This window comes from Pelophylax lessonae (genome assembly GCF_965119305.1).
Source record: "Pelophylax lessonae genome assembly, chromosome: 4".
Lineage (NCBI taxonomy): Eukaryota > Metazoa > Chordata > Amphibia > Anura > Ranidae > Pelophylax > Pelophylax lessonae.
In genome coordinates this window covers 454,885,485-454,906,584 of record NC_138771.1, presented here as the reverse complement: position 1 = coordinate 454,906,584, position 21,100 = coordinate 454,885,485, and the positions used below count along the sequence as shown (strand labels likewise).

Genomic DNA, 21,100 nt, shown 5'->3' with positions numbered 1-21,100 from the left:
GGGAGTGAACTTGCCTACTCAGTGCTGCTATTTCACCTTTGTATTGCAGGGAGTGCCTAAGTTACACTTCCTGATGGCCATGTGGTTTAGGATATCAGTAACCCAATAATCCTACTTGGGTGGGGGCTGAAATATATGTCCAGTCATTATCCATATTTACTTCCCAATCTCCCTCTCACTTTCCAAGGTCTGATCCACAATGTCATACCTATTGGTACACCCATTCAATGGGCTGTTTTTGCCCACATGGGATGTACTGGTGTTCTGCGCATCCACACAGGCAGTCCTTTTCATGTCTATTGGGACATCGTGTATGCATGGCCGCAGCTGCTGGTCCCAATTGGACAACCATGTGGGTGCGAGTGTGTATCTCAGACACAGTGTGTACATTTGGGGACCAGCATCTGCACCTGCATGGCTGCTTGCATGTTCTCCCTGTGCTTGTGTGGTTTTCCTTTTGTATACTCCAGTTTCCTCCCACACTCGAAAGACATGCTGGTAAGTTAACTGGCTCCAGTCCATACTGCCCAGTATGTGTTTGTATGACCTTAGATTTTGAGCTCCTGGAGGGTAAGGACTGAAACCCCTGAAACTACATCTCCAAAGAGTTCATTAAAGGCAGTGGGAGCAGCACAATTTCTTGGACATATGCAATTTCTGATTAGTCTGAGACATGGCAGCTTTGGAATACAGTTTACACAGTGAATGCAGAACAAACTGCTTTTATAAGCCAAGATGAAATGTTTGGTAATTCACCAGCCCTGTACTGTCTTTATGACTTCTTTCTGATTTACATTTCAGGCTTTAAGAGAAAGATACAATCAAGATCCCCATGCAGGACCTGCATGTCCACCATACGCATATCCCCAACACCCATATAGCCCTCCTGGTTTAATTTACCAAGGCTTTGATGATTGGCAAATCTGCTACCCACCTCCGGTGTTTAACCTAGAACATAGCCAAGTTCAAGACTTGCCTAATGGTCCTCCAGTGAGTTTTCATATCCAGCTTGTTTTATATTCTAGGGCTTCCATGCATCGATCTACTCTAACTCTTACTCTGTTCACAGCCTGCGTATCAATGTAAAGTCCCCAATGCACCTCAGCGTCCACATAAACCAAAGGGAGTAGAGATGCCAAAAGCAAGAAAGAAGGAGCAGGGTGAGTAATGTTTCGGACCTGATCTTAAAATTTCACTTGGCTGTATTGTAATCCTGATAGTACCAGAAAAGTGTAAAGGCAAATGTAAGAATATGTACTTTTTGTGAAGAAACTGGTTCTTTTTCCAGCAGAGGGTCATAAAAATGGTAAGTTATTGACATTTCACTTAATCTTTGAATACACTATCTTCAAAAAACAACCAGAGTAAAGTTTAACCACTTGACCTCCGGAAGATTTGCCGCCCTTCATAACCAGGCCACTGCGTTTCTTTAACTGACTATTGCACAGCCATGCAATGCTGTACCCAAATGAAATTTAGGTCCTTTTTTCCCACAAATAGAGATGTCTTTTGGTGGTATTTGATCACCTGCATTTTTTTTATTTTTTGCGCTATAAACAAATAAATACTGACAATTTTGAATAAGATAACAATATTTTAAACTTTTTGCTATAAAACATAACCAATAGAAAAAAATTAAAAAAAAAAATCGAATTTCTTCATACATTTAGGCCAATATGTATTCATATTTTTGGTAAAAAGAATCCCAATAAGCGTATATTGATTGGTTTTCGCAAAAGTTATAGCGTCTACAAACTATGGGATATATATTGGAATTTTAATTTATTAAATTTTTTTTTATACTAGTAATGGCGGCAATAAGCGAATTATAGCAGGAATGCGATATTGCGGCGGACTTTTGGACACTGACACTTTTGTGTTTTTTTTAAACTTTTTGGTTTGGGAACCAGTGACACTAATACAGTGATCAGTGCTAAAAATATGCACAGTCACTGTACTACTAATACTGGCTGGGAAGGGGTTAAACATTTAGGGCTATCAAAGGGTTACATTTGTGCCTAGCATGTGCTTTGGTGTACTGTGGAAGGTGTTTTTACTAAGGAAAGTAATCAATTTTATTCCCTGCTTTGTGGGGAAAGAAAATCTATTACTTCCCCGACGACCAGACAGGGCTCCGCCTTGTTTCCATAGGCAGAGCCCTGTCCTGTGTAAATTCATGACGATCTTCCTGTGATAATCTATTGGCCAACACCCGGTGATCGACATCTGCTGTGTTTAATCACAGCATTGCCGGCTCGCTGGTGGCAAGCGCGCCCCCTATTCAGAAGTTTCAGATCACGTACTGGGTACGTGATCTGGCACAGCCGAGCCACCTTGCTGCCATTAACCTAGGTTATACATAGTAGAAAAGCCTTTCTCCTGCCAGTATGCTGTTGTGTGCCTGGTTCAGCTTTATCTCTTCCCCCAACACTTAGGCTGCATTCACACTTGAGCGTAGCATTTTTGCGTGTTTTTTACTGCGATTTTCAGGCGTTTTTTTCAGGCATTTTTGGAGGCAGGCATTGACATCTATCAAAACCGCTGGTAATCAGCCCAAAAAGAAGCTAATGTACTTTTTTCAGCTACAGGCGTTTTGCAAAACGCTCAGATGTGAACAGGGGCCATTTAAATTAATGGGGTTTTACTTGTTGGGCGTTTAGGAACGTTTTTTTTTTTGCGTTTTTGGAGCTGAAAAACGCTCAAAAACACCCAGGTGTGAATGGAGCCTTAAAAGAGAAGTGCAGAATTAAACATAAAAAAAGAAACCATACCTACATACTCACCTAAATGGCTTCAGCTCTTCTCTGCTGGATCTGCACCAAGAACTGCATTTTCAAAACCCGCTGATCACTCAGTTGACAGGTCTGCTCTGAACACAGAGCAGTGACTGCCAGTGCTCTGCCACTCTAGCACTTACTGGAGCGCTGGACTGTGGAGGGGAGTAAGAGTGGATGGCTCAGCCTCTCAGCAGCTTGCTAAAAGGCTGAGCCAGCTGCTGGTCAAGAAACTGGGTGGATCCCAACATTATTGTCCGGATCCCTGCAGAGCATGGACCAGCTCTGTGACATCAGCTGGCAGCTGCCTTTAGCTTGTGGTCAGCTGAATCTGGGTCACAGAAGTGCAGAACTAAGTGCACTCCTGTGACCCACAGGAGAAGTATGCAGAGCTTTGGCCATACTTCTCCTTTAAGCAAACTCTTAAAGCTGAACTCCAGCTTTTGATACACTTTGCATAGTTCATCTGGACCTGCTTGGCCCAAACGAACTATGTCCCTCACTAGCATATGAGGCTGCTGGATGTGCGGTATAAACTGTATGTAGCTGAGGCTACATACGGCATACCGCACTGTGTTCAAGCCGAGACTTCCGGTCTCATACCTGGAACACAGTAGAGTCTATCTGATCAGCACTCAGCCATTCAGAGAAAGCGATGTATTCTAGCAATGAATACCAAGCTTTCTCTTATTGGCAGAGCCAGAGCGCCAAACTGATTATGTCACAACCTCTGACTCTTTGTATTTATTGCTAGAGTACATCGCTTTCTCTGAATGGCTGAGCGCCAATCACATAGACTCTACTGTGGTCCGGGTATGAGACAGGAAGTATTGGTTCGAACCCGGAACACATTGCGGTATGCTGTATGTAGCCTCAGTATGTATAACGCACATCCAGCGGACCTCACAAGTTACTGAGGGACTTAGTACGAACTATGTAAAGTGTATCAAAAGCTGGAGTTCATTTAAGAGACTTAAAGCGGTGCTCCAGCACCCCACAAAAAATGTACAGTATTTAATTACATTTTAATACCGTGTTTCCCAGAAAATAAGACCTGGACTTATATTATATTTTGGCACTAAAAGACACAGTAGGTCTTATTTTCAGGGTAGGTCTTATCATGTAATGTGCTGTCTTCTCTCCCCCTCTCCCTCCCTGCCTGTCAGGAATCCCCTGTGTGAACCGAGTAAAAGTGTTTGTAAAATCCTAGAATCCACTTTATTGTTAGTATTATATAATGTCCAATGTGTGTGTTCCTGTATTATAATTGTGTGAAATATCTTTGTTAGAGCATCGTTCAGCGCTTCCGTGACCCCCCCCTGGAGCTCTCTTCTCCTAGTATTATACCGTATAATGTCCAATGTGTGTGTTTCTGTATTATAATTGTCAGAAATACCTTCAGGACAGCGCTGCTTGGCACTCAGCTGATCTCCCACTGCTCTCTTTCTCTTCTTCCAGCTGTCAGCGGGGGATCTCAGCCCCTCCCCTCTGCAGTGCTCAAAGCGGGTCACAGAAGCACTGTAATGAAGGTATTTCACACAAATATAATACTCAGCGCTTCTGTGACCTGCTCTGAGCACTGCAGAGGGGAGGGGCTGAGATCCCCCGCTGACAGCTAGGAGAAGAGGAGAGCAGCGGGAGATCAGCTGAGCGGTGCTGTACCAAAGGTATCTGACACAATTATAATACAGAAACACACACATTGGACATTGTATAAAACAGTAATAGAGCGGATTCTAGGATTTTACAAACACTTTAAACTAGGGCTTATTTTCAGGGTAGGGCTTATATTGCAGCCCTCTCCGAAAATAACAGTAGGTCTTCTTTTCCGGGAAGCACATTATTAGGACACCTGTCCTGTAATCCAGTGATGTCGGTACCCCTGCTAATATTTCCATCGGCTCTCAAGTGCTGCTGCCACCATAGCCTGTAAGGGAAATTGGCAGTGAAGCTGACTCCCTACTGCGCAAAGTGCACTGCGCTTTCTGAATGGCCCAGCAGCGGGGGGCAAGGCGAGGTGCAATGAAAGTGGGGACAGGTACCTGTCAAAAGCAGGTACCTGCTCCCCCCGCCAATAAAAGGTGCCAAATGTGGCACCGGAGGGGGGAGCAGACAGATAAGCAGAGCATCCACTTTTGGGTTGAACTCTTTAACCATTAAGTTGTTACTTGACACATAAAGTGAATCTATCTCTTTGAAAGGAAAGTAACATATTCTCTGCTTAATGAAAGGAAAGTAACATATTCTCCTTATAAGATACCCCCGCCCACTAATATCTTGTCTTTCTCTCTCAGCTCCATTTGAGAGTGTTAAGAAATATTACATTTTCCAGGTATGGGAACCTTCTACCCTTTCTCCAATGATGTAGTGCTCAGCCACGAGTGGCCAATCACCAGGCTCAAACACTGACATGTGGGGGAGAGACGAAGGTCATTTACTTTATGTATGATCTGACACAGGGTTCCCACAAGGAAAGATAGTGGTGGTGGGAAGCATGGGGAAGGTAAATATTAGTGGGTCAGGAGTGCCCTGGAAGAGCAAAGTGACATTCTGTTTAACACCCTCAACACCTAACCCCTAAAGAGAGCCCTTGACCTTAACCATGTCCCCTATCATTTAACTCCTCCTCTTACTGCATAGTCATTTTGTACTGTATTGGGAATCTTGGCAGGTAAAATGAAAATATCCCTGTGCTATAAAAGGCTTTTTTTACCTGCAGGAATTCTGTACGTGGGTGTTCATGTTTTGCTGCTCAGATGTGTTTCCAAAGAATCTTTATAAGGTTCTGGAATGCATTGTTTCAATTGGCTTGTATGGTGTGGTAACATATTATGATCCCCAATCCTTTGCTCCTAAATTCTCCTGAATCCAAAGACTGAAAATTGTAATCTCTCTCCCAGCTGATGTGTGCCAACACAGGATAGAAACACATAAATTCTTGTGTTAATATGCATTTTTGCTTTTGCCACATGTCTTTGTGGAGTTGATTTAAAAAAGGCAAATATAAGGGGTAATTTACAAAGACAAAGAGAGCAAGCACTTTGCAAGTGCAGTTGCTTTTAGCAAGGGCATTAGCTCCAGAGCTTAGCAACAGTGGTAAAGCTTCACTTCGCAAAGAATCACATGCAGGGGGGGGGGACGCATTTTTGCTTGCACATGATTAGATGATGGACGTCAGTAAAGCTCCCTCTCATTTACTAAACTCTGGAGCAAATGCCCTTGCCGAGCGCAACTACACTTACAAAGTGCACACTCAATTTGCCTTTAGTAAATCAACCCCAAGTGCAATTGCAATCTGCAAGTGCAATTTCTCCAGAGCTTAGTAAACAAGGTAAAGCTTCACTTTGCAAAGAATACTCAATCACATGCAAGGAAAAAAAAAAAAAAAGCAGCATTTTTGCTTGACCATGATTGGATGATAGAAGTCAGCAGAGCTTTCCCTCATACTAAGCTCTGGAGCAACTGCACTTGCAAAAGTGCATATTCTATTTGCCTTAAACCCGGATTTGCTTTTGTGAATGAAGTCTGCTCTATTCTGCTTATGATATGCCTTTATTGTTCCGTACAAGATAATGAAGATGCAATGTAAAAATATAATAAACATATCTCAAAAGTGATCTGTTTTTCCCTAAAATCATACTTACGGTGGCTGCATTTGACCTGCGTTTAGAGTCTGATGCCCATGGACAAGATGTTTAAAAAAAGACTTAACCACTAATTGTAAAAAATAACTTTGCCTATGGCCAACCAACCACATTCTAGTCATTTTATGGCACTGTTTGATTGGTTAATGTAGGCAATAGACATTTTCCTACAATTTTTTTCTATAAAATCCCCCATATTAAGCAATATGGTTACTCCCACTATATTCACATTTTTTTTTTATTTGTTTTAGATGGCGCCAAGCGAGGAACCCAAAATCATCAAAGACCAACCTGAGTGGGTACTATGAAGGCAAGGGCACTTTGTGATGCAATTTGTTCTGGCACTCCTTCCTTTATTTGTGTGGGATCATTACATCCTTTTAGCCATTCTGTTGGTACCGCGACCTTTCTGCATGTAGCATCGTTGCGTTCTTTTAGCCAGTTTCTGAGCTTACAATAGTTGACATGTTTAACATTCTGTAGCAGGCTGAAGATTGGTCAGTGATGATTGAATAAAGATGGAGTTATTTCAGAAAGCTTAATGAAATGAATAACAATGTATGGAACACAATTTGAAAACCTTTTACTAGCCTATTCTTTTTAATTTCAATGCGTGTATGATGACACGGTCCAGCTGGGCTTAAATAATTACTGTATTAATATTTAATTCATCACTTGGATGTCTCTTATTGCCTGTAAAGGCTTTCAATTGAGTCTGTCAGTAATCATTATCTCAATTGTTCTTACCACTTCAGTCTAAACATACCCAGTTAGAACAATATTGTTATCAATTATTTCCAGTCTAATATTATTCATAACAGAGGAAATTGCAGATGGTACTACAAGGCTAAGAAAAATAAAATATATTAGAGGGCTGCATTCAGCAAAACAGGGAATGGATATATTTTTGTACTTCACGCCCACTTAAAATATTTTATTGTACACCGAATGTGGGAAGCCATTTTTTAGGATGGGGCAGCCCCCTAATTCACCAGGAATTACTGACATCAGTTTAATAATAGTGCATTGCTAGCATAGACTAGTATATTGTACTATCTCGGTATGGTAGGGATCCTCTGCAGCTAATATATGTGTTACAGTATGTATAGTCTATACGACAGGTCCACATGAAACGCTTGATTTTCATTTCTATTTGATAAGACATGCTTGTCTTCCACAATTCACCTCCCATTAGTTTTGCTCAGCAGTAAATAAGAGTTGACTCTGCTTGTATGCTGCGGAGGTGGAACAGAGACTGTTAATGCTAAAGTGAATAAGATCTTGATGCTAAGACTTAAAAAAAAAAACCTCTTCCGACAATTTTTTGAAGTGATGATTTCAATATATTGTTTCAGAGAGGTGATTGGAACATGCAGGTGAGATATAGAATGGTGTGAGATACACATTGGCTATATGATGGGTTAGCAGAAGCTGTGCTATTCAGGGCAAATAGAGGATTCTTGTATGTTTAACACCGCTATGCAAAAGGTGGATAATTAGCTATGCAGAAAGTCAAGGGTTGACAGTTCTTGAAAGGAATGAGTACCTCTTGATGCTCTGCTCCCAAGTCTGTCTGCCTGAGTTAAGCTAGGAGGTAGCGGTTATGTTATTGCATGGGGTTTTTAAAGTCAGGAAAGACTTTTACAGTAAGTGTATGAGGTATGTCAAGCTGGTACGGGGGTCTGGGCCAGATCCAGAACACCTTGTGGATTATAGCTCCTAGTAGGCTTGTAAAGAATCTGAAGTGCTCAGAAAGAAACTGCGTACCACAAGAAGGGCCTCCACTGGGACCAGTGAAAGGCAAGCTAGCAGGCCCCAGTGTGAATCAGTCGATGATGGAGACTTTTGGACAATAGGAAGTTTCCCTTGAACTTTTGTCTGAGTAATAGGGAGTTTTTCGTTAAACGAAAACTGTCACAAAATATTCAGTACTGCCACTGCTGGCCTCTTCTGAAATAAAATAGTTGCCATGATGGTGCTTTGTTTATTATAGTTTAGGTAACTCAAGCAGGACATGTGTAAAATTCTGACTTGTAGTCAATAAAGTAGAACTAAACCCTCCCATCCTTTACTACTAGACATGGCACAACTTAGCCTCTGTTTAGATTTGCCACGGTGCTGCACCTACGATAAGCCATTTGAGGGCTTGAATGTTGGGTTGTGGACTGACAAGCACATTATCAGCTGTGACCGTTATCACCAGAGGTATGCCTTGACCATAACTTTTTTGGAAACCTTTAAATTGGTGAGTTTAGTTCCACTTTAGATCTGTCTTTATTGCCAGGAAGAAGAAAGGGAAATAGACAAAATGGAACATTTTAACTGACTTTTAGGATACTACCTAAAGACTGGGAGTAGCTAACATTCTATTACCTCCGACTTTAATTTGCTGTATGCCTAGGATCTATGGCTCAGCTGTATTGAGGCAGGACATAGCCAAGCAGCTAGCATTATTTAAGGCTTATGGTGGCAGCTTATGCAGTATACTTATAATGTGACTTGATAGGACTTTAGGACATGAATAGATACTATTTTACAACAAATGTATCAGGTGATAATTGGTCCAAATTGTATTGGGAGACTGGCCTTGCATGTGCTTGAGGAGGATCCATTTTTTTCTATACATCTCTGTTGAATTGAACGGAGATAACCACTAATTTCTAATATAACCAATGACTGTGCAGCATACATGGAAAAATGGGCATGCAGGTAAAAGGAAGGTCATTATAGGGGGTTTGAGTAATAGGGAGTTTTTTGGTAAAGGAATACATCACTAAATTTGCAGTGTTGCCACTGCTGGCCTCTTCTGAAATAGTTGCCTTGCTGGTGCTTCGTTTATTATAGTTTAAGTAACTAAAGTAGGACATTTGTAAAATTCTGATCCAGTATAGCCCCTGGGATAACAGACGCCATCTTGGAAAACAACCCTGGGACCTATTTATGACAACCTCATTTTCTAGTAGCAATTGTTCAGCTGCCAATTTGTCATTTCTTCAATGCAGAGTTGAAAACAAAAGAGTTATTCTGATTCGTTGCTATGGGCAAGAAGAATTTTCTCATTTCAACACACTTTTTATTCCTCACTGTCATTATTACAGCACTTTCCCTTCATTCATAAAAATAAAAATACTCAAACTGTTAGAAAACCTCCTCTTTTTTTTTTAAACTTGCTTTTGCTCCCTTTTCCTGTTTTTGTGACTTTTCATTATATAAATAATAATATCTGAAAGATAGGGCAGCACTCACGGGCTTGAAAGTTTAACACTCTTTGATAAGGTTTATTTCTACGTTTTGTTGAGCCGAAAGTTTGTCCTCAGGACTTGCACCTTATCAAAATGTTACAATAAGCGTTATCCTTGAGTGTTCACCGCTCAAGCTATGTGAGTGCCTCTTTCTCTTTTGGATATGTATCTTCTAGTTTGTTGAGCACCCAGATCCAGTACAAAACACTCTGCTCCGGAGCTTCTGTCCGAAAACTTTTGCAAAGAGTTTTTTTTTATTTTTTTATTTGGTAAAGCAAAGACAACTTTCCTGAAAGTTTTTCATGGAGATGACCGTTTCCTTTTATTCTTCCAGGGCTAGCTGTCTGTAGGGTCATTCTGATCCTTTGACTTCAATACTTTTTTAATCACTAACCCAAAACAAGTATACAGATAAGAATTTTGCCTTTTCTCTAAACTTCCTGATCTTCATATTTATTCTAAGTCAGTCATGGAGTATATTCTTTCGCACACCATACTGAAATGAACCATGTGGTTAAAAAGTTACTGCAATGACTCAAGACTAGTCTTGGTATAGGTATAGGATATGGAAAAGATATGTTAGCAAAGCGCCAAGTTTGTTTGAAGTGCAAAGCTCTTTTTTTTTTTTTGCATGCCTGATGAAGGACACCTGTGTGGTCCTGAAATGTTGTCTTTCTGTGTGATCATGGAATAGAGAGGAGCTTTGCACTTTAAAACAAACTTGTTGGTGTGCTGATGATGTATCTTTTTCATGTTCTGGGTCAAAAATATGGAGGCTTAAGAATAAGCATAACCACTAGACACCTAGCAATGTCAGAAGGGGTCAGCAATGGCAGCCTGTACATTTCTCTAACCAAGTAGAAGCCCACGAGTGGAATATGGAGTTGATCATGTTGGAGGGCCTGATTATTATTTCTGTTCAAACAGTTTTGCTACTCTACTAGCCAATTAAGACAGCTTACAGACAAAATAATTTTGGAGAAAATAATTGGGCAATGACATTGACTGTAGAGTAGTGCAAGCAATTATTATCAAGAAGATCATTTGACAATTCAAGGCCATTTGTAACCCAAGAAGAGAAAGACGCTGGTGTCATTTATCTACAACCTTGACAGAAACAGAATTACTAAAATAATAAATCAGGAGACACAACATTTGTTGCTGTCCATGGACAGAGAAGAGTTGGCATTTTTATTACATGCTGGAAAAAGCAGATACCTTTGAAACCCAAAGCAACCAATTGGATGCCAGCTGTTAGAAATGAAGTGCAGTCAGATTATTGATTATCTGTGATCACTGGAGCACTGGACTGTGGTGGGGGCAGGAGCAGATGGCTTAGGCTCTCTGTCTTGCTGTGAGGATGAGCTGGGTGCTGGTCCAGGCATGTGAGTGGATCCTGACCATATGATTGCAATCTTTCCCGGAGCTTGGACTGGCTCTGTGACGTCTGCCAATAGTGGGGTTTCCACCCACTGTTTTCTGAAAATGGGTCACAGGGGTGCAAAAGGATCTGCACTCCTGTGATCCACAGGAGAATTCCACCAAACGAGGTTTGGCTGTACTTCTCCTTTAAGTACAGACAAGCACATCTGCCCTGTGTCCTATTGCTTCACCAATACACTGTCTTGACATGCAGTGACAAAAGAAGGATAGGATGTGTAGTTTTACACAGAGCAGTATGTTGCAACATATTACAGTGCATAAAGTTGAATTGTATCTCCTTTTTTGTAAAGTTACAAAAAAAAAGATAAACAGTATGATGCATCCAAACGTTTCACACTGCCCATAGGCAACGTACACACAGAGCATATCGTCCATTCAGTGATGTGAATGGGCCCATATAACAGTGGTTTCTGTGAGTAGCTGCATGTAATGATTTTTTTTTTTTAATAAATAAATGTTAAAGTTTTGAATTTTGTGTTCCTCAATAATTGTCAATATTTGTTATATTCAATTACTTATTTTTAATACATTTACAATAATTCATGTATTTAAGAAAATGTATGTTTGTGAATTCAGTTGTGTTAATAAGTGTACAGTATCCTATCACAAACTAGCTGATACACCCGATTACCTCTGTAAGCCATAAAGGCTTGTATATTAAAAATGTAGTCAAACCTGTAAACCAATTCATGTAACGCTTCATTCCAAATTTGGTCATAAAGATTTTTTTTTTTTTTTTTTTACCTAGTGATTGTCGTTCTTTATTATGAAAAAGTTCAAACATCCTTATTCGATTGACCATGTTGAGAACAGTGGTCCATAGCGATCGATCCGTTATTACCTTTCTAGTTTGACTTTAGCAAATTGAATTCTGATTGGGTGTCATGGATTTCTGCTTTTAGGCTGGCCATATATTATACAATTTTCTTATTCAATTTCCTTTTGATTTACTTTCAACTATGTAGTGAAAGGGCCTGCTTGATTGCGTATGAGTGTATTTAGGTTTGACCTCATATTATATGGTTTTGGTAAATCTAAAGGAAAACTATAGAAGAAAATTGTATAATGTATGGTCAGCCTTAAAGGGTCAGTCCATATTTTAGTTAGGTTACGTACAGTATCTCACAAAAGTTAGTACACCCTCACATTTTTGTAAATATTTTATTATATCTTTTCAGTGACAACACTGAAGAAATTACAATTTGCTACAATGTAAAGTAGTGAGTGTACAGATGGTATAACATTGTAAATTTGCTGTCCCCTCAAAATAACTCAACACACAGCCATTAATGGAAAAGTAAAAGTGGTTCCTGTGCTATAGATTGAAAAGACACAGCCACTAATGTCTAAACCGCTGGCAACAAAAGTGAGTACACCTCTAAGTGAAAATGTCCAAATTGGGCCCAATTAGTAATTTTCCCTTCCCGATTTCATGTGACTTGTTAGTGTTACAAGGTCTCAGGTGTGTAAAATTTGGTGTTATCACTCTCACTGTCTCATACTGGTCACTGGAAGTTCAACATGGCGCCTCATGGCAAAGAATTCTCTAAGGATCTGAAAAAAAGAATTGTTGCTCTACATAAAGATGGCCTAGGCCAGTGATGGTGAACCTTGGCACCCCAGATATTTTGGAACTACATTTCCCATGATGCTCATGCACTCTGCTGTGTAGGTGAGCATCATGGGAAATGTAGACCATACAGCGGTTTAACAGGACAGGTTCCACTTAGAATAGGCCTCTTTACTATAGTCGAAGTTGAGTGCACATGCTCAGCGTGCTATCCAGAGGTGTCTTTGGGAAATAGACATTTGAGTGCTGCCAGCAATGCTGCAGCGGTTGAAGGGGTGGGGGGTCAGCCTGTCAGTGCTCAGACCATACGCCGCACACTGCATCAAATTGGTCTGCATGGCTGTCCTCCCAGAAGGATCTCTCTTCTAAAGATGATGCGCAAGAAAGCCGGCAAAAAATTTGCTGAAGACAAGCAGACGAAGGACATGGATTACTGGAACCATGTCCTGTGGTCTGATGAGACCAAGAGAAACGTATTTGGTTCAGATGGTGTCAAGTGAAGTGTGGCGGCAACCAGGTGAGGAGTACAAATACAAGTGTGTCTTGCCTACAGTCAAGCATGGTGGTGGGAATGTCATGGTTTGGGTCTGCATGAGTGCTGCCGGGACTGTGGAGATACAGTTTATTGAGGGAACCATGAATGCCAACATGTCCTGTGACATACTGAAGCAGAGCATGATCCCCTCCCATCGGAGACTGGGCTGCAGGGCAGTACTTCAACATAACTTCCCCAAAAACACCCCCAAGACGACCACTGCCTTGCTAAAGAAGCTGAGGGTAAAGGTGATGGACTGGCCAAGCATGTCTCCAGACCTAAACCCTATTGAGCATCTGTGGGGCATCCTCAAACAGAAAGTGGAGGAGCACAAGGTCTCTAACATCCACCAGCTCCGTGATGTCGTCATAGAGGAGTTGAAGAGAACTCCAGTGGCAACCTGTGAAGCTCTGGTGAACTCCATGCCCAAGAGTGTTAGGGCAGTGCTGTAAAATAATGGTGGCCGCACAAAATATTGTCACTTTGGTCCCAATTTGGACATTTTCACTTGGGGGTGTACTCACTTTTAGACAGCGGTTTAGACATTAATGGCTGTATGTTGTGTTATTTTGAGGGAACAGCAAATTTACACTGTTATACAAGCTGTACACTCACTACTTTACATTGTGTGAAAGTGTAATTTCTTCAGTGTTGTCACATGAAAAGATATAATAAAAAATTTTCAAAAATGCAAGTGGTGTACTCACTTGTGTAAGATACTGTATGTATCCTTAAGGCATTGTTCACCCCTTTGCATTTTTTTGTGCGGTTTCAGTTTTGCAGAAACACACTACAGTCCATTTAACATGGTTTCCTATGAGACATGTTTACACCTGTGCATTTTATGGAAAGTGCCAGGGACTTTTTTCTGGTTTTTGGTTCCATAGACTTTAATGAATCAAAAATGTGTATTGAAAAGTGCAAACTGCAATCTGCATAGTTGTGAACCAGGCCTTAAGTCATATCTGACTCTCACTGATTAAGAGGGTCAGCTGTCCGGGCAACATGTCTGATATGTTGAAAGCTTTTTCCAAAGAATTTGTTTGGCAGTTTTTTTGTAGGAGGTAGGTCACTAGATCTTTCCTCAACACCTCCCAATTTCTAAGCTTGGGACTGGCGTGCAGAATGTGATAACACATGTACTTAGCTAGTTTGTACACATATACCAGGGTCAATTTAGACCGGAGCCAACTAACCTACCAGCATGTCTTCAGAGTACAGGAGAAAACCCACGCAAGCACATTGAAAACATACAAACGTATTGCAGGTTGTGTTCTCTATTTTTCCAACTTTTATAATGATGGGTACCATATGGTACATAGGGTTAGGGTTAAACAAAAACATGGTTGACCATAGCCCAAAACATTACTCATAAAATACTTGACTATCGTATCAATGCTACTATGGATTAGCAAATATAAACTGCAGCAACATAGCCAGTGAATCTGCACCATTGGACTAGTAAGGCCTTGGTAAAAAGGACAATCTAGACTTGTCCTATAAGGTGCACATAAAACACATGGGAAGAATATTGGAGAAACACCAACTAACTTCTGGTAATAACTCAAGTACAAGTAAAGCAATAGCGCATCATTAACTCAAAAAGGGCAAAGGAACAGTAAATTCCTCTGTAAGGGAGTAACCAGTTTAAAAGGGAAGGGAGGGTTTGGCAAAAAGGAACAGGTAGTGTTCTTGCTGAGATTCAAACCAAGGATCTCGTTGTTGTTGTTGCAGGACATAAATGGAACATAGTAAGCCTCTGTCCTGTCCAGTTTAGCATCAAGCACTCTTTGCCATACCTTCCCATTCTGTAAATGCCCAGCTGGAAGTTTTTAGTGTTCCATTTTTTTCCTGGCATACTCCATGCTGTTCTTTCTATATATTAAAAGTTCCTGTTTTTGCTGTAGATTCTATCACTGTTTTCTATGGATGCTTCGTGCAGATGGACAAGCACAGGTCAGAGAAATCAGCACTTACCATCTATCGATTCATGACTGACTGCTCACAATACATGCGAGTTTTAGTCTCGTGCACCAGTGTGATATAAAAAGAGAATGTCATTTTCACTTTCATGTCTGATGCAAATCACATCACATGAGCAGAATTATTGAATCTAAAATAGAAGTCAAAAACCTTTCTGCCTAAATGAATCTGCAACGAATATACACAACAGTTAAATACTGTAAATGTTGGGAAATGTCTGCATTGAAAGGCACAGTAAGCATACTTTATGCCCACATATGGGCAATACATATGCTCATGATAACATCCCAAAGTAGCCCACAAGATGACAACTTATTACAGACTGCTGAAAGGGGGTATACACAATTATGTAGTTTAAACACACACCTATACATTTTGGTGTGTGAAGGCAAAGGGGTTTATTTACTAAAGCTGGAGGGTGCAAAATCAGGCTCACTTCTTCATAGAAAGCAATCCGCTTCCAGGTTTTATTGCCAAAGCTTAAAGTAAAACTAAAAATCTTTTTTTGTTTTTTTTTTTTTGTTTTTTTTTAAGTTTTGGATAGGGGGGAAGTGGATTAGAACCCCTGTTCATTTTTATTGCAGACTATGTCCCTGTTAGGGAGGTTTACCCTCTCGATTTGTCCTGTTTATTTTTATCTTTGAAAATGAAAGTAAAGGAAAATACCAAATTTTGGGTTCTCCCTATAAATGTAATGGAGGGAAAATCTTCCTATGGGGACACTAGTTCTTGTGACCCTGGGGGTCCCCAAGAGATTCCCTAATTTGCAGGGATTTCCTCTCACCTCCTGTTTGGCTATGGGACCAGAAGTGAAGGTAAATCTCCTCAATGGTATACAGATGACAAAAAATAAACCTTACAGGAGTTAAAACTCTTCTTTTACTTTAATTGAAGCTGAGGTTAGAAGTTGATTGGTTTCTATGCAGAAGTGAGACTGATTTTGCACTCTCCAGCTTTAGTAAATAAACCCCATAGGGTTTCTGGGATGTACAGTTTATAGGAGGCTGATCTGTCATACTAGGTGTTACTGTTCTTTCAGCAACAAAAAATGTTGCTTATATTTCAAAGATCTGTATTTGGAAATGGAGTTACATGTGCAAGCATCATTCATTGCTCTCAGGTTGTGCCTAATGCAGGCTGAACAATAACGGTACTTTACCATAAAAATTATTCATTAATATTACTGCTTAGAACATGCATATAAAAGCACCAATGAATTTATTTATTAGAAATTATGTATTTTAAATGCAAGTGCTGTTAATATCAAAGTAGAACTATGGGTAAAACTTTCTTTCATTTTGGATAGAGTAAGGGAGGGTTATCCCCTGTTAGATTTTGTCCCGTTCCAGAAATTTCCCTTCACTTCCTGTCTCATAGCCAAGTGAGCCAGCCAGCTGTTCCATTCATACACTGCCAGCAGCCTGTTAAAAAAAATCAATGACAGGTTGACAGAAGCAGCAGCTGTACAGATCTTCTTGCACATCCTAGCCTTGTGCAGGGACAGACATGCAGACAGACTACACAGCTATTCCTGTACAAATGTAAACATTTTGAAAATAATGACAGCAGCGGCTGTTTGTATCTTCCTGTGTATCTAACAGACTGCTGGTGGTGGCTGTGTGCAAAATCTATCACTTCTAGGAGCATAAACATACGCTGCACAGGTGTCCACACCCATGTGAATTAACTGTTTTAGTTAGTATGTGTGTGAGAAGACATCATTTCTTTTAGTCTCCTCTGTTTATGCTCTCGCAGTTAATAAGGTTACACACAGAAGGCAGGGTAGAACTTCTACATAAAGCTGAAAGGCTCAGCATATGTAGGGATCTTCTGCCTTCTACTGTCTGTGATTGTAAATCGCTTTTGTCTATTAATTACCCCAGAGTTGGTTGCAGACCGGTATTTCTTGTCCCTGCTAGTTGGGTCAGAAACCCCAATTGGAGGACTGCGATGTTATATGAAGATAGTTTCCAGGAAATACACAACAAACTGAGCCACATGACCATATACACACACAGGTACAGCTGTATTTCACCCAGGCCAAAAGCAGAGACTAATCGCCAAGTATTCCAATGTTCTAATAGTTTAGCTGCAGCTACTCATAGCTTATTAAGTGGGTATCTAAATCCTTGTGAAACACCCATCTCTGTCCTATTGTTATATCACATGCACAGTGCCACATAGCTAGGTTTGTGCTACTGTATGTGTGTAGTGGTCAACTTCCAGGATATCAGTAGGCAAACCTATTTATTGCAATAGAGTTTATGTGTAGCTCCTGTTATTTTAGCTAACTCTGTCCCTTCTGATCTGAAATTCTATACTTTTAGATCAAGGTTTACAAACTAGAATAAGCAATCCCCTACTCATCTGAGTTTCTCACATGGGCCAAGTTTTGATCGACCTTTCCATGTTATCACCTTCTACAATGATACCAAAGAAGATACTCTATACCAGGGGTAGGTAACCTTAAAGAGATGGAGATCTACTTGAACAACATTGGTGTAGTCAAAGATCCATAACGTAACTCTCCTGCGCTATGCTCAGGGAAAAGGAGTGTATCCTAGCCTTTGTTGATGGCACTTGGGTCTTACTGCCCTCTCAGGATCATGGGAATCCACAAGTACTAGAAGCGACAAAAACAAGAGAAAGACGCACCGACCTAGTGCAATACTATTAAAATATTTATTAAAGAATAAAAGGTAACATACATCATACTCACAAACAAATGTAGTAAAAAGCACGTCAAAATACTGCATAGAAGGGTAGCCTCCAGGACATGGACTAATCCAATGCTGCAGGAAGATCAGATGGCACCCGTAATGGTTTGGCCATTATGGATGCCATCTGGTCTTCCTGCAGCATTGAATTAGTCCATGTCCTAGAGGTTACCCGTCTATGAAGTCAAAGATCACCAGGCACAGTGTCCTGTTGTTAGGGCCGTTTCACACCAGAAAGCGGTGCCAGAAAGGCATGTTACATGCATGTTTCCTGGACTGTATTCAAAACGAACTGCCTTTGTGATCTACTGTGGGTGATAATACATTGTTAATCTAAACGTAGATCGGAAATGCAGTGTATTTGTGGGCACAAAAGAGAAGTATTACAGGGGAGTGCAGGGTTTAGGAGTGCATTACACTTAGAATGCAAGGTTCAGAAGTGCATTACGCTCAGAATGCAGGATTCAGGAGTGAGTTACGCTCAGAATGCAGGATTCAGGAGTGAGTTACGCTCAGAATGCAGGATTCGGGAGTGAGTTACGCTCAGAATTCAGGGTTCAGGAGTGCGTTATGCTCAAAATGCAAGGATCAGAAGTGCATTACGCTGAGAATGCTGGATTCAGGAGTGAGTTACGCTTAGAATGCAGGGTTCAGGAGTGCGTTACGCTCAGAATACAGGGATCAGAAGTGCATTACGCTCAGAATGCAGGTTTCAAGAGTGCGCTATGCTCAGATTGTAGGGTTCAGGAGTGCGTTATGCTACTATAGGGGTGGCCCTGCCTATAGCAGTGTCCTCTGCCCCCCTCACATACACACACACACACACACACACACAGTAGTGTCCTCTCCCCCCCCCCCTTTTCCTATAGCAGTGACTTCTGGACCCCCCTCCCATAGAAGTGCTCCATAGTGGAGATCAGGGGGCAGCACAGTTCTGGACAGGGGGCGGGAGCTGGCCAAGTGACTTTTCATATTAACAAGCTGGTAATTGGTTGCTTAGGACCTAGCAACCAATCACCTGCAGGTTAACTTAAAAGTTAATTTGGCCCGCTACTCGACCCGCCTGAGCTGTGCTGGCTCTCGCTCCCTTCTGTTCACGATGACCGCAACAGAGGTAGTGAGAAGGGCCGAAGGCGTGGTGGAGGAGGCTAGTGGCAGAGAGAGAACCAGTCCAGTACCTACAAGTAGAAGGCAGGGGTCGGCGGCGCAGACCTATTTGCAGTCTACCTGTCCGCGATCGACAGGTATACTGCGATCGATGGGTTGCCGAACCCGTTCTATACCTTCTGTTTTTTTCATGTTCTCTTGATTAATTTCTTTACTTGTAAGACTGAAGATTTATGTACACACATATGTTTTGTACCCTCTTATTTATTTGCTATTTGTTTGTATTCACATTTTTGATATAATAAAATCCAATTGAACAAAAAGCTAGCAAAGGCTAGTCATGTTAGGCATCCAATGGTCAGGTCTGGTTGTTAGAAGCAGGGCTGCTTTTAGAAATCACAGGGTCCCATATAACCTATCTGACAAGGAATAAAAAAATCAAAACAATATTTTTACTAAAAAATACATTAAAATCATTATTAGTGGACACAAACATAACTTCCAAAATTCCTGCTAAATCTAAAAGATAAAACTGTATTGAGTTAATAAAGCTCAGTGTGTAAATTAGGTTTTGGGGCTAATTCACATAGGTGCTGTGGCCTGTGTGGTGTAAATCAGCGTTTTTTTTTTGTTTTGTTTTGTTTTTTATGTGGCTATTGCTGTGTGAAAGCAGCCTATGTTACCCTATGGGGATGCAGGACCTGTATGAACACAGCCAGAGGTCCTAATTTGACAGGCATGTGAATGCAGGTGTAGGCTCCAAACACAGACAGTATGAATTCAGGGCCACTCACCCACACCTGCACATCTATCAAATTAGGACCTACAGCTGAGTTCATGCAGCTGCTGCATTCCTATAGAGTAACAGACAGCAACAATTTGCTCATTCACACTGCACTGAACCCATTATTTTAAACTTTTTTTTTTTTTTTACACTTTTTAAATTATTTTTACTTTTTTTTTTCCAACACTGTTGGGGGGTAGGGGCTTGGGTGAAATATCAGAGGTCTAAACAGACACCTGACATCTCATCTTTGGGACTGGGAAAGAAATTAAGGACACAGATTCTCCAATTCCTTTCTCAGCAGCCTCAGCATTAAAGATGAATGAACAGGAGACAGAGGCCCCGGTTCATTCATAAACTGTTATCAATGAACAGAGGAGCAAATCAGTACCAATCACTCACTTTGTCTATTCAAAAAAGGAAGGGGCCAGTAAATGTCAATTTTACTGGCCCCTTACCCTGCTCTCAGTCCTGACAGCTGACACTGCCCCCTGTGTAGCCGCAGCGACTGGTGGCAGAGGAAAGCCGGCAGTGCTGCAGGTGGGGTCTGAGCACATGGGGGGGATCAGATTTGGACAGGACAGGCAGGAGGATCGGTGGGGTGGGGGCAAATACAGGAATGATGCCCTGTGTGTCTTCCTCCAGCAGCTGAAAGCTGGTATGAGGGGGTGAAACTGTCTTTCAGCTGCTGGAGGGAGAGACACACAGTGCATCCTGTTATTAGCCCCCCCCCCCGCTGCACCAATCCCCCTCCCTGTCTGGGCCCTCTACATGCGGACCAGTGGTCCTGCTCTATTGGTGGCCCTGGTTAGAAGTCAGATTGCATGACAAATTTGAAACTACTAGGGACTAAGATGCATAGTAGATAGGCTGATTCTTCCTTCCATTGCCACACCATGGTTTCTGCTGGTGAGAATCTGCGTTCCAGGCTGGTTGGAGGATCTTCCCATCACCTTTGATCTTGTCTTCAGGTTTCTGACTTAAAGATGGACTCTGCATCACGATCATCTTCAGAGACCCATGCAACTAAGATTGGTCGCAACATTCATCTGGAAGTATCTGTGCACCATTCCACCAGGACTCTTGTTGGGTCCTTTGCAATAATACCTGTTTGTACATTGAATGTATACACTATTATTTATCTTTTCTTATATAAAGCGTGTATTATTTCCTTACTGGTGTACATCTATATATTAATGGTTGAGGTTACATGATGGTTGCAATAGTTCCTCTGCTCCCAATTACTGCTTAGATTACTGATTCATTTCCCAGGATGTAATCCCCTGTCCTGGGTGGAGGCC

The 21,100-nt window shown here is 41.2% G+C and overlaps 1 protein-coding gene across 2 annotated transcripts in view; it reads left to right on the top strand.

Moving 5' to 3' along the window:
* TNIP1 (TNFAIP3 interacting protein 1) overlaps window positions 1–7,327 on the top strand; it is a 143,043-nt gene extending 135,716 nt beyond the window's left edge. For both annotated transcript variants that reach the window (XM_082254127.1, XM_082254126.1), the window contains 3 exons: window positions 802–990; window positions 1,070–1,160; window positions 6,670–7,327. In XM_082254127.1, coding sequence (XP_082110253.1) covers window positions 802–990; window positions 1,070–1,160; window positions 6,670–6,713 — 324 coding nt within the window. In that variant the 3' untranslated portion in view covers window positions 6,714–7,327. The remainder of the gene's footprint in view (window positions 1–801; window positions 991–1,069; window positions 1,161–6,669) is intronic.
* The last annotated feature ends 13,773 nt before the right edge of the window (window positions 7,328–21,100 follow it).